This window comes from Elephantulus edwardii, unplaced genomic scaffold, assembly GCF_000299155.1.
Source record: "Elephantulus edwardii isolate Elephantulus edwardi_28Jun2011 unplaced genomic scaffold, EleEdw1.0 scaffold00074, whole genome shotgun sequence".
In the NCBI taxonomy this organism is placed as follows: Eukaryota; Metazoa; Chordata; class Mammalia; order Macroscelidea; family Macroscelididae; genus Elephantulus; species Elephantulus edwardii.
The window spans coordinates 3383943-3402048 of record NW_006399824.1 but is presented as its reverse complement, the minus strand read 5'-3'; the positions used below and the strand labels follow the sequence as shown (position 1 = coordinate 3402048).

Sequence of the window (18106 nt, the reverse complement as noted above, 5' to 3'; positions counted from 1 at the left end):
TCCCAGTAGTGGAATTGCTGGGTCAAATGGTATCTCTATTTGCAACTTTTTGAGAAAGCGCCATACTGCCTTCCATAGTGGTTGCACCATTTTACACTCCTACCAACAGTGAATAAGGGTTCCAGTTTCTTCACAACCTCGCCAGCATTTGTTGCTTGCTGTTCTGTTAAATTTTGCTATTCTGACTGGGGTTTTGAACATCAAAGGCTTTTAAAAAGAGGGAGGTAGTACAACAATAAATGAATGGAAATCAAAAGCCTCTGTAAACTTTTACTGAAATTAATAACAAATTTAAATTTAAAAGAAAAAATTAAGTTAGAGTAAGGATGGCAATGGATTTATAACTGCTCATGCTAATAACACTATATCATGGCATGGAGGAGGAAGAGTGGAAATGTATCCACATTTACAACATTCCTCTTACCAAAACCATTTATGGAAAATAGGAACTGCACTGGAACATGTGTCTCTGGTTTGGAAATGATGATATTGTTCATATTTCTAGCCTTAAGCTTAAAAGATTATAATGTTCAAAATTATTTGTTGTACATTTGTTTAAATTTTTCCCTCTTTTAACAACTGGGATGTAGAGGGAAGAGAAAAGACCAGAGAATGGCCAAAATTATTGGGGCAGCTATTGCTGCCAGTTTAGGGCCTGTGTCAGGAAAAGGAAGTCTTATGCATATACAGTGCCACCCAAAGGTAATAAAGGAGGTCAGAATTGCTTCCACTGGGGAAAGCTGGGCCACTTCAGTAGACAGTGTCACAGATGAGAGCCACAGATAGGCAAGGGAGTAGAGAGGAAGCTCCTACTCACTTGCTTTAAGTGTGGATCTGAAGGACAATTGGCCAAGGGTGGCCTACATCAGGTCCTCGTGGCTGACAGGACTGACAGGCCCCATCTGGGAGCTTCAACGATTTAGACCCTCCCAGAAGAGCTGTAGATAAGCATTAACATTACTGATAAGTATATTCGTTTTCTCCTGGACACAAGAGCCTATTATTTGGTCTCCATAATAGTGTATGTGTTTCCTATTGCCAAAGAGGCACTTTAGAGTAGTGAGAGAAGATCTTCTCCTTGAAACCTACAGCGTCCCTTTTCAGCAGGAAGCAGCTAAGAGAATATGCCATCCCATTTTCCTTATGAATCAGGGTGAAGTCTCTCTCAGGGAGGAGTGACAGGCAATGACAAAGGACACACTGACAAAGGAGATTAATCAGAACTGACTTTGACAAGCACTGTGGCAATTGGACAATTAAAACAGACTTTCAAGGGGGTGGGAAAAGAAGAATGAACTGGGGAGGAGGGTAGAGAAAATAGTGCAACAGTGAATGAATGAAAACCCAAAATCTCTGTAAATGTTCATTAAAGCTAATAAAATTTAATAATTTTTAAAAACCATGTAAAAAAAAAAAGACTTTTGCAAAAGATGTATCCTCTTCAGAATGCCATATTTTTACTTGCTTCCATGAGAACTGATTATAGATTCAAGTAAAAAGGAATTCTTGATAATTCAATCATTAAGGAAAAAAAAAGGGGGGGGTAAGTTTCTCTCAGTGATGTACACTTATAGCGACTCCACACTGACAAGTTCTATGCTGCAACTCCCGAGGCAGAAAGACAGAAGATACGGGCCCTCTCCCGATCAAGGCTGAGCTTGCAAACAGAGGCCCAGGTTGTGATGGCTAGTTTTACGGGTCAGCTTGGCTAGACAACATTGTTGTTTTGCGCCATCAAGTCAACTCCGAGTCTCTGCAATCCTACAACAGGACAGGACAGAATTTCCCTGCACACTTTCCTAGGTTCTACTCTTCTTGAGAGCAGACTGCAAGGTCTTCTTTTCCGAAGAGTGTGTGGTGGATTCCAACCACCAACTTGGGATTAGCCATTGAGTACTTCATCACTGTGCCACCAGGACTTGGCTTGGCTTCTTTTGTTAGCTGTATTGAGGAGCCACTGAGTGAGTGTCTTCTCATACAAGAAATTGAAACCCTGCCGATCTGGTGCCGTCCGCACAATCTCCGCCAGGTGTAAGACCCTTGTCACAGTCACCGAGTCAATCCATCTCCTTAAGGGTCTTCCTCTCAGTCACTCACCCTCCACTTTTCCAAGGATTGGCCCTCCTGATAATATGCACAAAGTATGAAATTAAAGCCTCACCATCCTTGCCTCCAAGGAACATTCTAGCTACATGTCTTTCTTTCAAGACTGATTTACAGGTTCTTCTGGCAGTCCATGTTCAATACTCTTTTCCAACACCATTATTCAAATCATAACTCTCTGGGTTTCTTTATTCCTTGTCCAACTTTTACAAACTATATAGCATTTGAGAACAGCATGACTTGGGTCAGGCACACCTTAGCCTGTTTTATTTTTTTTTTAATTTTTATTTTTTATTTTATTATTTTGTGTGTGTCTGCACCGTCAAATCAGATCTGACTGGTACAGGAGGAGATTGCCCCTCCTTCTCCTCCTTCTCCCCGTAGAGCATCTGGTGGATTTGAACCGCGTACCTCTGGGACTGCAGTGCAACTTCTTGCCACTAGGCCACCAGAGCTCCACACCTTAGTCTTAATAAACAAACACCCTTAGGCTGCTACGGCAGGGGCTCCAAGCACTGTTCTCCTTCATGTTCAAATGTCTGCTTTATCCCTTGGGCCTTGGTAGAAGGAAGGTAGATCTGACCCAAGAAACAGAAGAGAATAGTAGTTTCCTTTCTCATTGGTGGGATGTGAGGGCGATCTGGCTGCGACATCTGTCACCGCATTGATCACCAGGGTTGATTCGGCTGATCTGGCTGGCTAGGCAGGTGTCCCCTTCCTTCCTCACCGATCCATGTGCGTCCCTCCCGAAGCTGCGCGCTCGGTTGAAGAGGACGACCATCCCTGATAGAAGGAAGACCTTTCTCATTGGTGGCCTCCAATACATTAAGGCTAGTGCATTCACTCATTTTACAGATGAAGAAACTGAGCCCTCAACAAAACTCAGTCTAACAAGTCACATTCACCACTCTAGACCTTTAAAAAGGTTGTCCAGAGCTGCTCTCCTGATTTTTCCAGGCTGAACCTGCCAACTGGGCCAGAAGGGCTCTCTCCTGGAAGCCCAGGACATAGCCAGAGGCCTGGGTAGAGGTCAGGAGAGTGGGCACTAGGGGCTGAGCAAGGCCTGGGAACTGGGAGGCGATAAGGTGGGTTTTAGGAAGGGGGCATTTCATTTGCTTTCTTCTGCACAGTCCCTTATACCAGCAGCAGAGAGGGAGCTGGAAAACAGAGAGAGAATTCTACTTCCACACAGCTGGACACAGCCCGAGAGGTCCTGCCAGCTCACACTAGACTGCTGAAGAGAACTTGAAAATGAAATGAGCTGAGGTTGGGGCCCTTCTCAGCAGGAAGTTCAGCTTACAACAGAGACCCAATGGCAAGAAAGTAAGAGATGGGAAACAGTCAAAACAGGGTGGTAGAAAGGTGGAGAGGCCAGGAGGACAGGTAAGAAGCTGGCACAGACATTACCCCAGGACAGCATTTGAGTGTCCCCACTCGCCAGCCTGAAAGACCAGACAGCCATTCAAGGCCTTCGCTAAGAAGAAAGCAAGACCCCAGGGTGGGGCATAATGGATATTGGGTTGACCCAGCCCCAGGATCACAGCTCAGCTTCCCCAAAGGGCAAACTATCCTACCCAAATAGGACCACCCCTCTGTAAAGGTGCTGGATCTGACCCCTGAGGGCACACCCTGGCCCACACTGGAGTCACACAGGCAGAGCCAGGCTAGAGGAAGTGGCTCATACGCCAAGCTGCCAGAAGCCTCTCCTTGGAATCTGAACTTGTCTTTCCTCTACTGCCCTATGGCACCCTGAGCAGGGCGTGGGGAGCCTGCAGTCCTCCAGCCAGAGTCCACTCTTCCTCCTCAACAGCTCCTCTTGGGCAATGATTAGGCACACCGTCTCGCCCTCAGCTACGGGCAGCTTCCCAATGCCATTTCTTGCCTAGCTCTCGAGGACAGCCAGACTTCTCCCAGCTCAGCTACAGTCTGAGAAAAACACGAGCCTCAGCCAAAGACCTGCACTCTTGGCCACACACACCCTGTGTTGTTAATTAGTTGCCTTCGAGTTGACTATAACTCACAGCGACCCAACAGAGCTGAACCTTGCCTATCCTGCACCGTCCTCAGGAGCTCCGATATACTCAAGTGCACCGTTACAGTCACTGTGTCAGTCTATCTTGTTAGGGGTCTTCCTCTCTTTCTTCGACCTTCCACCTTTCCCAGCCAGTCTTTTACCAAGGACTCCTCTGGGCAACATGCTCAAAGTATGTGAGACAAACTTCCTCCATTCTTGCCTCTCAACAGCATCCCACTTGCACTTCATCCAAGACAGACTTGTTTGCTCTTTTGGCAGGCCATGGGCTAGTCAGTCCTCTTCACTTCTTCACAACTCAAAAGCATGAGTTCTTCCTTCTTCACTGTCCAACTTTCAGATGTTCAGGTGCTTAAATACATGTGTGTGGCCAGAAGAAATGAATGGTTCCACCTACTATTACCAGACGCTGTGCTGAACGAACAATCTATAGAAAAATCCTCGTGAAAATAGTAAAAATGTGCAATAGAATTTCCACTTTTTTGGAACCCAGACTTTCTGGAGCCTAACTTAGTTGTCGGCCATGAGCTTTGCATTTTTATTTTTTTTACTATGTGGGATTAAATTGTAAAAGCAACTTAAAAAGTTAGATGGGAAACTTAGATGGAAGTGAATTTATGTCCCTAAAGGAGAAACAAACCAGAAAAGGAGAATGAGAGTGGCTTTACAATTTGAAGACTGTAATCAATAGCACCACATTCTACATGAACAAAATTTTTCATTTACAGATGTTTTGTTGTGTATCTTTTCAACAACAACTTTTAAGTGTGCATGAGAAACATTTTTTAAGTGTGTGTGTAAACATCAGTCTTAGGCAAATAACTCACAAGAGGTAACAGAATAAAAAGGTACACCTATCCACCAGATGCCCTGCTAGAGGAGGGACAATCTCCTCTTGTGCCAGTCAGATCTAACTTGATAGTAAAAAAAAAGAAAAAAAATAGTAATAAAAAGATACATCCCCCATCATAGAATATTCTGTAGCCATTAATTCAGAAAGGATGGGTGCTTTTTTTATTTCTTGAATGACTTTTTCCCCCTTATAATGAAAAGTGTGTCCATGAAAGCCAAGCAAGCATTACAGCAGTTTTCAGAGTCAAATCCCACTTAGAGAAAATTAAATACACATATACACGTCATGCAATCATTACAGTAGCTAGCCGACCTGGGCTCTGACCCACATCTTCATATTTAATAGGTGTGGGTTCTCCTCATTTTAGAAAGAAGTTCAGTAACCTGTCCAACTTCATCCTTTAAAAGTCTAACCTGACCTGTACTTCGAACAAAATGCCAATAGTGGTCACCAAGTGATACTTGTCTTCCATGAATTTTTTTTTGTGCTTGTTTGAATTTTTTTTAATGCATATCTTTCACAGAAACGTTAAAGCTCCAAAAACAAAGAAAACCTTATACCTTCTGTTTTTTTTAATTAAGATATAATTTACAGTGTGTATAACTCAGCAGTTTCTCCTATGTCCACTAGATTGTGTAACAGTCACCACTATTAATCCCAACAGTTTTATCAGTTCAAACAGAAACTCTATTATCCCTATTATCCCATTTCTCCGACTCCTGGAAACCATTTACTGTCTGTCTCCATGGATTGCCTATTCCATTTCTTATAAATAAAACTGTATAATATGTGGCCTTTCTGCTTGATTTATTTCACCCAGCATAATGTTGTCAAGGTTCTACCACGTTATAGAATACAGGTCTATCTTCCTTTTCATGGCAGAATAATTTCCATTGTATGGAAGTATTGCATTCACCAATTGATAGAGATTTGGGGGTTACTACTTTTTGTTATTACAAGCATTGAGTACAAGTTTTTGTGTAAGCAAAACATTTCCCATTCTCTTGAGTATCTATACTTAGGAGTAAAATTGCTGAGTCCTAACATTTCATAAAATGAAATTGCTTTAGTTATGTTTAACTGCCAAATTATGATTTGACTTTCAAATGAGCTTCTTCCAAACTAAGGGAGAAAGTATATAGATTCTCAACTGTTATCTTCTCTGCCCAGATTCTGGAAAGCTAGCTAAAAAGCTCCAACTGTCCCTAATTGTTTATCAATCCAAAGTATTTTCATTTTGCCCACTGCCTTACTACCATCACCACCAATACACACACACACATACATTGCCTCAAACTTAAAAACAAATCATACACACACATACATACAATCTAGTTTACACTCTAAGTTGCTCAGTAAATGGCTGTTTTCTTGGCCAAGGGCTCTAGACCTGACCCCGGGGATCCTTCACAAAGTGGCAATAAGTGGAAGAGCGATTGCAAAGGCTCTGTTCTAACAACACACACAAAGGGCCTTTAAAAATCCTACTGAGAAATAAGGAAATTATATTTCTGCCAAGCTGCTGAAAGGTCATGCCTCAGAAGCCACTCCGAGGAACCATGTGGGTTCTGATTAAAGCAAGGACATCATCCGGAGATTGCTTCACAGAGTTCATAACAGCACTCACAGCTTCTACGCTGTCACTCCTTGCTATCAAGGGTGAATTTCAACACATGGCTTTGACTGCCTTACTTCCTGAATGTCTGATGAAGCTAGAAGCATCTTAAGTCTCCTCTTTCTACCCAGAGGAGGGAGCAAGGTGGGTGGACTCCCTAAAGGGATACTAGGGACCAGCAAGAGTGTGGGCTTGCCATCACCAGCCCCCTAGGAAACATGTTCTATGTAATCCACAAAGGCCGTTCTCTGAAGTGCACTCAAAGTCTGAAAAGGGACTGTCTCCTTTTGCTACCAGGCAAAAGGCAGCACTTGGGTGTTGCATATATTCCTGGCTCAAGCCCCAGAAATCCTCCTTGGGGTCAGTCCTTTTTTTTTTTTTTGGTCCCCTTAACCACTCTAGGATCTCTGGTGGCCTAAGCAGTAAGGAGGTGCGCTGCCACCCCAAAGCCACACAGTTCAAATTCACCTGCTGTTCTGTGGCAGGGAAATGGGCAATCAACTCTTGTGCAATTTCCTAGGAAGCCTCTGAAAGACCACCGGAGGGTCAGCTGTGAGTCAGTTCCAACCCTAAAGTCAGTACATGACCATGGCAACAACAACAACATTCCTAGGGTACCCTGGTGAGTTAGTCATAGCACATGGGACAACCCACAGGCTGGGTGTCTCCTGTGGCTGTAACTATCAGCTGCTTTATGAGTGAAAGTCTCCTCCCAATCCGATTCCCAGGCACAGAAGCCTGATGAAGGCTTGCTATCAGGCACCACTGACTCCAGGCAGTGAGGTTTGGGATTTAACACCCCTACATCTGCACCTGGATTCTAGCTTCTTCACGTCTCCACCACACAACACAACCAGCACAGCTCCATCACTAAACCACTGGTAGTCCTCAACAAGTCCCAGGTCTCCTCTGAAGTGGATCTACAATCCATCAGGCAACTACTCTTCTGGGGTGCTGGAGGAGAGTGGTGGGGTCTAAGAGCATGGGGCTGCCTCCACCCTTCTTCCCCCATCTCACTTCACACACCAGAAGCTAAATCTACATTGACTCTTCTACATAGTGGCCTTTTTTCAACAAAGCGTGCAGAGAGAATCCCAAAACCTTCTCTCGGCCCAGCACCAGACGTCGCCCAGGATCGTCCAGCTGTCCTCTCATTCACCCAGTAAAGTTAAACTCAGACAGAGTCAAAGAAATGGGGAGGAGAAGCGGCTTTGCCGGACTGAGTGTGAGCGCCCAACATCACCCAAGAAAGGCAGTCCACGGCAACTCACGTGCTGGTTGGTATTCACCTCACGCTTATCAATCAATCAATTCGACCACAGGTCTTTACCCCCACGTGACCCAGGGACTCTGTGGAGGAGAGGAATGCAGCTCCTCCCTGCACCCCAACTATTTTCTGCCTAGAGACCTCTCCTCACCCCAATTCCTGCGTGCAGGGGCAGGGGCAAGTCCTCCCCCGCGGCGACTTCGGGGTGCGCGCAGAAGGGGTCACGCCCGCCGTGCCTCCCCTGCCCCCAGCCTCTCACACCATCTTACTTGGGAAGAATGAGTGGAGATTTCGGGGGACGAGCGAGGAAGGCTGAGCGTCCGCGGGCAGCTTCGGAGCGAGGGAAGCCCCGATGGCGGCTGAGCCAGGCGGAGGGTGGTTCCAGGGGGAAAGTGGGCGGTGCAAGCGGCCGAGCTCCGCGTCCTAGGCGACCCACCGCCCCCGGACCACTCGCCTGTGCGTCACCTTCCGAGTGACCCCTGGCGTCGATCCAGCCCTGCCCACTTCCTTCGCGCCCCTGCTTTCGGTTCGGTTCGTGGCCGTGACTCAGCAACGCCGCTGCCCGGCCCCTGTGCGCCACCGCCGCCGGCCCCCTGGGAAATGCAGCCCGCGCGGTGCTCCGAGCGAGCGGATCGTGCAAGCCGACCTTGACCGTGACCACAGCCCTGCCTGCGTTAAGGGACTTCTTGCCTGACTTTCTGGGAAACACCTTCGGGCTGGCGGACCCTTAGGGCGCCAGGCTCTCCCGCGGATCGCCTGTGATCCGAGGGGAGGTTGCCCAATTCACTGAGCCCCTACTTTATACCCGACGCTGTACTAGACACTGGCAGATAATACAGAGAAACCAAGACATGGCTTTTGCTTTCATGAACATGATAACCCGAGGAAAAATATTAAAAGAACTAACAGCGTAACAAATAGGAGCGGGGCTGGGCAAGATCATCAGATGGGATGCGAAGAACTGGTGCAAAGAACACATGCAAAAGGCCTTTCCATAGATAAGGGGAGCTCTGGGGAGCTGGAGGGAACAGCCCTCTGGGCACAAAGAGATCCACAGGCCGAAGAGAACTAGGTGGAGCACTTCCTCTAGGTGCCCTGGGCACAAGGGAGCTGGAGGCCAGCAGGATTGCACACCTATTAGCCAGGGGAAGATGGGAGAATTTATATCAGTTGATAAGATACCATGGCAGATGTTAAACAGGTCTGAGTTATGTTTTGTGATGAAAGATGCGGGAGTGATGAGGGCACCAGGGTGAATTTGTGGAGACAGAAGAGTGCGGTCCTCGGGTGGTTTAACAGTTTTTAGTCCACCCAGAGGCACCTTGAATAAAAGGCCTGGCAATTTACTTCTGAAAGAATGACCACTGAAAACCCTATGGGACACAGTTCTGCGCTGACACCCCATAATGTTACCATGAATTGGAGTCAGCCCCATACCACTGATCTGGATTGGCTTTGGTCCAGAGGGTAAAAATAGGGAACCTGTCTCTGGAAAGAAAAGGACTGGGGCCCTGCTATGCTCTGGAAGTTGTTGTTCGATGCCTTCAACTCAACTTTGTCTTAGAGCGAGCCTACAAACAATGGATCTGAGCCCTGGTCTATCCAGAGACAACCTCATCATTACTAATTAAGACCTTCATCTATTTAAGGGTCTCCCGTCTTGGAGCTAGTACATAGATGAAACTGCCAGGGTTCAAGCTGAGTTCAGAAGACACTGTGCAACAGGGATATCATTGTTAATATCAGATGGATCCTGAGTGAACTCAAAGAATACTAGAAAAGTGTCTATTTGTGCTTTATCGACTATGCAAACGTCTTTGAGTATGTGGATCATAACAAATCAGGGCTAACATTGAGAAGAATGGGAATCACAAAACAATTATGCTTATATGAAACCCAGACCTAGGCCAAAAGGCTGTTGTGTGTGAAAACAAGAGCAAAGGAATACTTGCTGTTTTGTGCCATCAAGTTGCCTGTGATTCATAGTGACCCTATGCATGTCCTGAGCCAGTCTCGCTGTCTTCAACACACCTACTCCCATTACGCCAGTTACTGTGTGAATACTTCCCATCCAGGGTCTTCCTCTCCTGAGCTGTCTCTCCACTTTTCTAAGCATGAAGTCCTACTCCAGGAACTAGTTCCTCCTGGCCACATGCCCAAAGTATGTAATAGAGCCTCTAAATTCTTGCCTCCAAGGAACAGCCTAGTTTCACTCTCTCCAGGATAAACCTGTTTGTTCTCTTGGCAGGTTATGGTATGTTCAATACTCTTCTTTCGCACCACAACTCAAAGGCATCAATTCTTCTGTCATCCTTAGTTGTTGTCCATCCAGCTCTCTAATGTGTAGCAAATAATTGCGAAGACTATGGTCTGAATCAGGCATACCTTAGTCTCCAGACTGACATCATTGTTTTTCAGCATTCTTTATATGTGTATATTTTTATATTAAGGTATAGAAAATAAATCAGCCCCTATACTGGACCTTATTCAGTGGCAACTTCTAGTTCCATAGGGTTAAGGAAGACATTGAGCAAATAAAAGTGTTTGGAAAAGTCCACGTGTAGTTGCTTTGTATGTTGTGATGGGCAGAAGGGATGAAATGAAGTGTGAAAGCTCCTCAAACCCTCCATCTTGCCTCAGACTATGTCCTGGAACCCTGGGGCGGGGAAAGCACCACTCTCATTTTTGCTTCTTGGGATTGTTGACGGCCAGGTGGTGGTAAAGAACGACAAGCAGGAAGAGCAACATGCCCAGCATGTTGGCATAGATGGCGAGGGTCACGTCCCTGCTCATTCTGACCTGCTGGGCTCCACTGCGACACTTGTCACAGGCGAGCTCCAGGCAGGAGACAGCTCTTCAGCACTTTTCAGAGGTCCCTGGCAGCAGCAATTTATTTTTTGATTTCTCAACTGCTAGTGCCAACAGTGTTGTTTGTGGAGCTGAGTAAGCTAAGATTGTTAATAATCTCAATCTCTTCTCCATCTATCATGGTGCTGCCAATTGTCTTCTTGATGTTGAGCTCCAATCCATGTTAAAAACAGAAGTAAATGCTTCAGGTCCTCCTCAGTTTCTGTGAGCAAAATTGTGTCTGTCATCTGTACAATGCAAGTTGTTGATGAGTCTTTCTCCAATCCTGATGCCACTTTCCTCCTCATAAAGTCCAGCCTCTCTCAGAACAAAATATTACTTGTTCTGCATACAGATTGGAAAAGTGTGGAGATATATCTCTGATGTACTCCTTTCCTGATTTAGTGGGTTTTTTTACAGTTTTTTTAAATTATTATATTTATGAAGCACAAAAGGAAACACAATTGCGTGTGCTGTAAGTGATACAGATACTTCTTGTTAAGTGCTATCTAATCGGTGGAAAAAAACTTGGGGGAAGAATCAAAGATTCTGGTTCTATACAATCACTGCCAAAAAGGCTTTAAAAGGTAAAGAAATCTCAGGTTTAGAGATGACTGGTAAACAGATTCCTTTAAAAAAATATTTTCTACTAGTTTATTTACAAAATTCAAATGCATGGTTTTCAAGAACAGATTCTTTCAATTTCCTTCACCACCCCTACTTATGAAATTGTACAACCTAATGGTTAATCCCCACTCCCCCTGCACATCCACATCACTCTGCTTCCAACCTCTCCAACCCTCTTGAATCCTTATACTCATTCTACAATAATGGTTTTATACAATATTTATCTTTGTGGGACTAAGTTAGTTCACTCACCATAATGCTTTCCAGTCCCTCCCACATTAGGTAATAATTTACAAAATCATTGCTCCTGCATGCTGCATTGTATTCCATTGTGTAAATGTATCACAATTTATCAATCTATTCATTTGTGGTTGGACATTTGGTAATACCATCTCAGACAAGAGTCTTACAACGAAAGTTTACAGAATATTCCTGGGCCTCCACAAGAAAAAAAACCCACTGATAACCCAATTTACAAAATGGGCAAAAGGCATGGAAAGAATTTTCAGAGAGGAAGATATTCGAATGGCAAACAGACACATGAAGAAATGCTGCAAATCACTAACAATAAGAGATGACAATCAAAACCACAATGAGGTAACATCTCACTCCAGTAATAGTGACAAAGTTTACCAGGGCAGCAAGTGGCAGCAAGTAATAAATGTTGGAGAGGATGTGGTGAGAAAGAAACTCTTATACATCGTTTATGGGATTGTTCAACCATTCTGAAAGGCAGTTTGGTGCTTACTCAAAAAGCTGAACATAGAAATTCAATATAGTGCTCGCTTCGGCAGCACATATACTAAAATTGGAACGATACAGAGAAGATTAGCATGGCCCCTGCGCAAGGATGACACGCAAATTCGTGAAGCGTTCCATATTTTCGACCCTGAAATGAACCAGTCTGTAACGAAGGCTAACTCCTAACTCCTTTCACCTAAAAATTTCGTCTTTGGATACAAAGCTAAGTGGATAGTCCTTACGGAGGGACTGTCTAAAAAAAAAAAAAAAATAGGCAGGGAGAAGAAAAGAAGGGGGGGGGGAAAAGAAATTCAATATAACCCAGCTATTCCACTACTTGGAATATACCCTGAGAAAATGAGAACTGAGCCACAAACTGAGATTTGTAAACCAATGTTGACAGCAGCGTTATTCACTATCACAAGAACATAGAAACTTTCCTGATTTTGAAACATGCAATGTTTCCTTCTCTGCTCTGACCACTGTCCAAATCCAAACAGGTTTTGCATGAGCACAATCAAGTGTTCTGGGATTCCCATTCTTCTTAATATTAGCATAATTTGTTATGATCCCTATGGTCAAATTGGCCACTTACTAATAATTCAATTAATGAGTCCTCTTTTAAAATTAAGATCTCATTCACATTGTTACCATCATAGTCCCAATTGAATTCAAAGGGTCTTAGCCTTTTTCACTCTGGTAATGTGAATGACAAACTCTTTTTACTTGCAGTAAGTAAAAAGAAGATAGGGGATGATGCCTGTAAAAGTGTCATTTCAATGAAAGGAATTTTTAAAATTTTTGTATTGGAAAAAATTTATATTGGTTTGTCTACAAAATTTGTATACATTGTGTTTCACAGGTTCCTTTATTAACATTGTTTCATACTGTTATTCCCAAACACTGTGCTTTAAAAGATTCTCACCATTGATCTAGTCTCACTATCTTTTCAGGTCTCACTATCTTTTCAGGTCTCCTAAAAGAGCTATCCTAATTCCTTCATCTCCTCCCTCCACCTACCACACTCTGTGACCCCATGATTTTCTCCCTCCCCGACCTTAGGCCTCCTCTCCCTTCTCCTTCCCCCTTTAGACTTTTATCTACATCTTACTTATTATCCTTCTATTTTTACAATAATGGTCTTTTGAGAAATTGTGGTACATCCACACGATGGAATATTATGCAGCAATCAAGAGTAATAATTCAAAAGTACTATATAATATGGGAGAGTCTAGAGAGTATTATATGCTGCATGAACTAATTCAGTCTCGTAAGGACAAATACTGAATAAGAAAGGAAGTTTTGAGGGAACTCTGGTGGCTTAGAGGTAAGGAGTTGAGCTACCAATCCGAAGGTACACAGTTCAAGGTTTAAACCCAGCTGCTCCTCAGGAGAGATGAGTGCATCTCCCATGCAATTGACTACCCCTGGAAACCTCGCTGGAGGGTCAGCTATGAGTGGTTTCAGACACCATCTCTGTCCCTTGGAGCAGCTAGAGCATTTGAACCTCATGTCTTTGAGTATATAACAACGTTTGTGAGTTAGGTTAGGGACAGGAGGAAAGGTTCTTGCTTATTTAGCATGTTTAGCAAAGAAAGGTGAAGTATCTTAGAAAAGGAAGTATTATGCATACAAGGAAATATTATGCAAATAAGCAACTAATTTCACATGGAGTCTTTCTGCTTAGTACTCTTATCATATGCCCTGTGGGCTTCCTCTTCATGGCTGCTTCCTCTGGATGATCACATAGCTGTAACTTGTTTTGCTTCTGCGTATGAAAGCTATTGTGGGTTACTGACACAGGAAGTGTTAGTGAAGTTGCAGATCTTAGGGAAGGAACACTTAGGTTAGATTGTGAGGCTGTACTCCTTGATCTGAACTATCATAGGGGAAAATATTTGGCTACAGTAAGGAGAAAAAGGCCCTTTTAATTCAGCACACCAAGTAAAGAGGAGAGGAAAGCAGAAAAAAGTTTACCATTAGAGTACACTTAGCAGAACCTACTTTTTCTTCCTATTCACAATTCATAAACTTGTTGCTACTGAGTCATAACAGACTCATCGCTGACCCTCCAGCAGGTTTTCAAAAGCTGTAAATTGCACTGAAGGAGATTGCCCATCTCAGTTCCTCAGAGCAGATACTGGATATGAACTGCGTGTCTTTGGGTGGGGAGTGCAACTCCTCACCCACTAGACCAGTGTTTTTGTTACGTGTTGTCAAGTCCAGTATAGAGCTAGCAGCCTAATGAATAACAGACCTGAGCCCTGTCCTATCCTGTGCCATCCTTACAACTCTGACACACTTAAGCCCATTGTTGAAGTCACTGTGTCAATCTGCTTGGCTGAAGGTCTTCCTCTCTTTCACCGTCCCTCCACTTTCCCATGCATGATGTCCATCTCCAATGAATAGCCTCACTTAACAACATGCCTAGAGTACGTGAGATGAGGCTTCATCATCTTTGCTTCCAGGGAGTACTCTGGTTGCATCTTCTCCAAGATAGATCTTTTTGGCCTTTTGAATGGAGCTCTGGTGGCCTCCTAATAGGATTGTGTGCTGCAATTCCAAATGCAAACAATACAAATTCACCAGCTGCTCCACAGGAGAAGGGTGAACAGTCTCCTCCGGTGTGATTTATTGCCTCTGACAACCTTCTGGAGGATCAGTTAAGAGTTGGTTCTGACTGGCTGGCACACAACACCACTAGACTACAGATCGCTATACCCTGTTAACTATTGCTGTTATGTACCCTCAGGCCAACTGCAACTCATAAAGACTATATGAACAAAGAATACAAACGTTGCCCTGTCTTGTACCATCCTCACCATCTAAAAATTATTTCATGCTTTATTTGGGACTTTTTAAATTAACGGTACTTATTTTTTAAACTTTTGAGAGAAAGTTTACAAATCATATTGGTTCATCATTTAATCATGTATTTACATTTTGTTTTATAACACTATAATGTAAAAAATTAGTCTATGTTTTCTTTCTTTTTCTCAATTCATAGGAGACACTTAACTATTATCCTGTTGAATTTCTTATCAGGAAATTCCAGTAGGGTTTTTTTCCTCTGAAAGGTTTTCTGGTTCTTTATTTTGGCCACTTTTTTTGTGCCACCTTATCTAGGTGTTTTAACAGTTTGAAATTATTTGGTGCTTCTGAGCAACAATTTTGTATTATTTTATTTTTTTAAATTTTTTTATTTTTGTGTGAGTGTACCGTCAAATCAGATCTGACTGGCACAGGAGGAGATTGTCCCTCCTTTCCCGGCAGAGCATCTGGTGGATTTGAACCGTGCGCCTCTGGGATTGTAGTTGCAGCTCCTTTCCACTAGGCCACCAGAGCTCCCCTGTATTATTTTATTTTTATATATGCGATTGACGGTATACCAATTGACATGTCTCAACTAGCAGATGCTGTCCTAGATGTGTTCACCAAATTGTGTCAAGAAATCTGGAGGACAGCCAGTTGGCCAACTGACTGGAAGAGATCTATATTTGTTCCCATTTCAAAGAAAGATGATCCAACAGAGTGAGGAAATTATTGAACAATATCATTAATATAAAATGCAAGCAAGATTCTGTTGAAGATTACCCAAAAATGACTTGAACAGCACATCAACAGAGAACCACCAGAAGTGCAGCCTGGATAAAGAAGGAGTTGTGGTACTAGGGATATTGTAGCTAATGTGAGATGGATCTTGGCTGAAAGCAGGAAGTACCAGAGGAATGTCTATCTGTGTTTCATTGATTATGCAAAGGCATTTGACTGTGTGGATCACAACAAACTATGGCTGACTCTGAAAGGAGTAGGAATCCCAGAAGACTTGATTGTGCTTATGCGAAACCTATACTTGGACCAAGAGGCAGTCATCAGAACAGAGCAAGAAAACACTGCATGGTTCAAAATTGGGAAGGGTGTATGCCAGGGATGTGTCCTGTCTCCATACCTTTGCAATCTATATGTAGAACAGATTATCCAGGTAGCTGGGCTATATGAGGAGAAATGTGGCATCAGGACTGGAGGAAGATTCATTAACAATTTGCGTTATGCAGATGACAAAACCCTGCTTGCTGAAACTGAAGCAGACCTGAAAGCACTTGCTGCAGAAGGTCAAGGACTGCAGCCTTCAATATGGATTGAGGCTCAATATAAAAAAAAAACAAAAAACAAACCAACACACACACACACACACAAAGATTCTCACCACTGGGCCAATTGGCAGCATCAGGATAGATGGTGAAGAGATTGAGATTGTTCACAGCTTTAGTTTGCTTGGCTCCACAGTCAACACTCTTAGCACCAGCAGCCAGGAAATCAAAAGATGTATTGTGATGGGAAAGTCTGCTGTTAGAGACCTCTCCAAAGTACTGAAGGGCAATGATGTCATTCTGGAGACTAAGGTGCACCTGATACAGTCCATGGTCTTTGCAATCACTTGTTATGCATCAGAGAGATGGACAATGACTAGGAATGATAGAAGGAGAATTGATGCCTTTGAGCTGTGGTGTTGGAGAAGAGTATTGAATATGGTATCATGGACTGCTAGGAGAACAAACAGGTTTATCCTAGAGAAGGTTAAATCAGGCTGCTCCTTGGAAGCAAGGATTCTGAAGCTTCATCTGACATACTTTGGACATGTTGCAAGGAGGGACCGGTCCTTGGAGAGGGACATCATGCTTGGTAGGGTAGAGGGACGGCACAGGAGAGGAAGACCCTCGATGAGATGGATTGATTCAGTGATGGTAATCAGGGTAGGTGTGTCAGAGACAGTGAGATTGGCACAGGATAGAGCAGGGTTTAGAGCTGTTGTACATAGGGTCGCTATGAGTCACAGCCGACTCGACGGCACATAACAACATATGTGATTGAGCTCTGATGGCCTAGTGGCAAGAAGCTGCACTGTATCCCAAAGGCATGCAATTCAAATCCACCAGCTGCTCTGCGGGAGGATGGGTAATTTCCTCCCGTGAGATTCACTGCCTCTGAAAACCCACTGGAGGGTCAGCTATGGGTCGGTTTGGACACGATGGTACACAGCAAAAACAACACATATCTGATTAAGTCATGCAAGTGTTTTATACCGCTTACTAATGTGGTAATTCCTAATGTTTCAGCCCCCGACTTCTGGTGGGTGTGAGGGAGGATGGAGTTTATGTACCTTTTTCTCTTCACTGTTGGTGTAGTCCAGTTGAGGGCGGACAGGGCCAGGGTGGGTTGCAATGTCTTTATCCATCAGATGAAGCAGGAACTGGTCTTTACAATTGCCCAGGGGGTGAAGTTCCAGGAGGTGAATTCAGGACTGGATACTATTATCGTCTTTCTTGTAGACAGACAGCTGCAGTCTTGAGTTCCTGAGCCAGTGAGACCAGCTTTCAGAATGGTGCACTGTGGTGGCCTGGTGGATAGAGTTGTGTTGCCAAACCACAGGTATTGGGTTTGAATCCCCTGTGGGAGAAAGATGGGCAATCTCCTCTCATGTGATTTTAAACCCGCAGGAGGGTCAGCTATGAGTAGGCTCTGACTCAATGGCACATATTGGTTTAAAAAATGAAAAATACACACCAAAAATGGCACACTGCATTGTTTAAAATTCTGTGCTCCATTAGTCTCTTTATTCAATGTTTTCCTTCATTTCATCCTTCAATTGTTTGAAGCATTTCTTTTCCTTTCTGGTTCCAGAATTATCCTATCTTCAGTCTTTGTTTTCTGGTATCTTGAATGAAGAGAGTTATGAGATCCCGTCTATTTAGCCCTCTGCTTAATTTTTTTTTTTTTCAAAACAGTCTTTGCTATAAGGCCGTTGATGCTGTGAGTCCAGAGTTGATGATGACTCATAGTGATCTTGTGAACAGCAGATCTGGGCCTTGCTCTATTCTGCGTCACCCTCACCATTTCTCATACGCTCCAGCCCACTGTTTTTTTTTTAAATTATATTTTATTAATTTTCATATACATTTACAGAGATTTTGGGCTTCCACTCATTCATTGTTGCACTATTCTCTCTACCCTCCTCCCAGT

The 18106-nt window shown here is 43.7% G+C and overlaps 1 protein-coding gene across 1 annotated transcript; it reads right to left on the bottom strand.

The window, feature by feature from the left end:
- Positions 1–10549: 10549 nt before the first annotated feature.
- Positions 10550–10663, bottom strand: LOC102864312 (dolichyl-diphosphooligosaccharide--protein glycosyltransferase subunit 4-like). The gene has a single exon (XM_006888983.1). The coding sequence runs from the start codon at positions 10661–10663 to the stop codon at positions 10550–10552; it is 114 nt and encodes a 37-aa protein (XP_006889045.1).
- Between the last annotated feature and the right edge of the window lie 7443 nt (positions 10664–18106).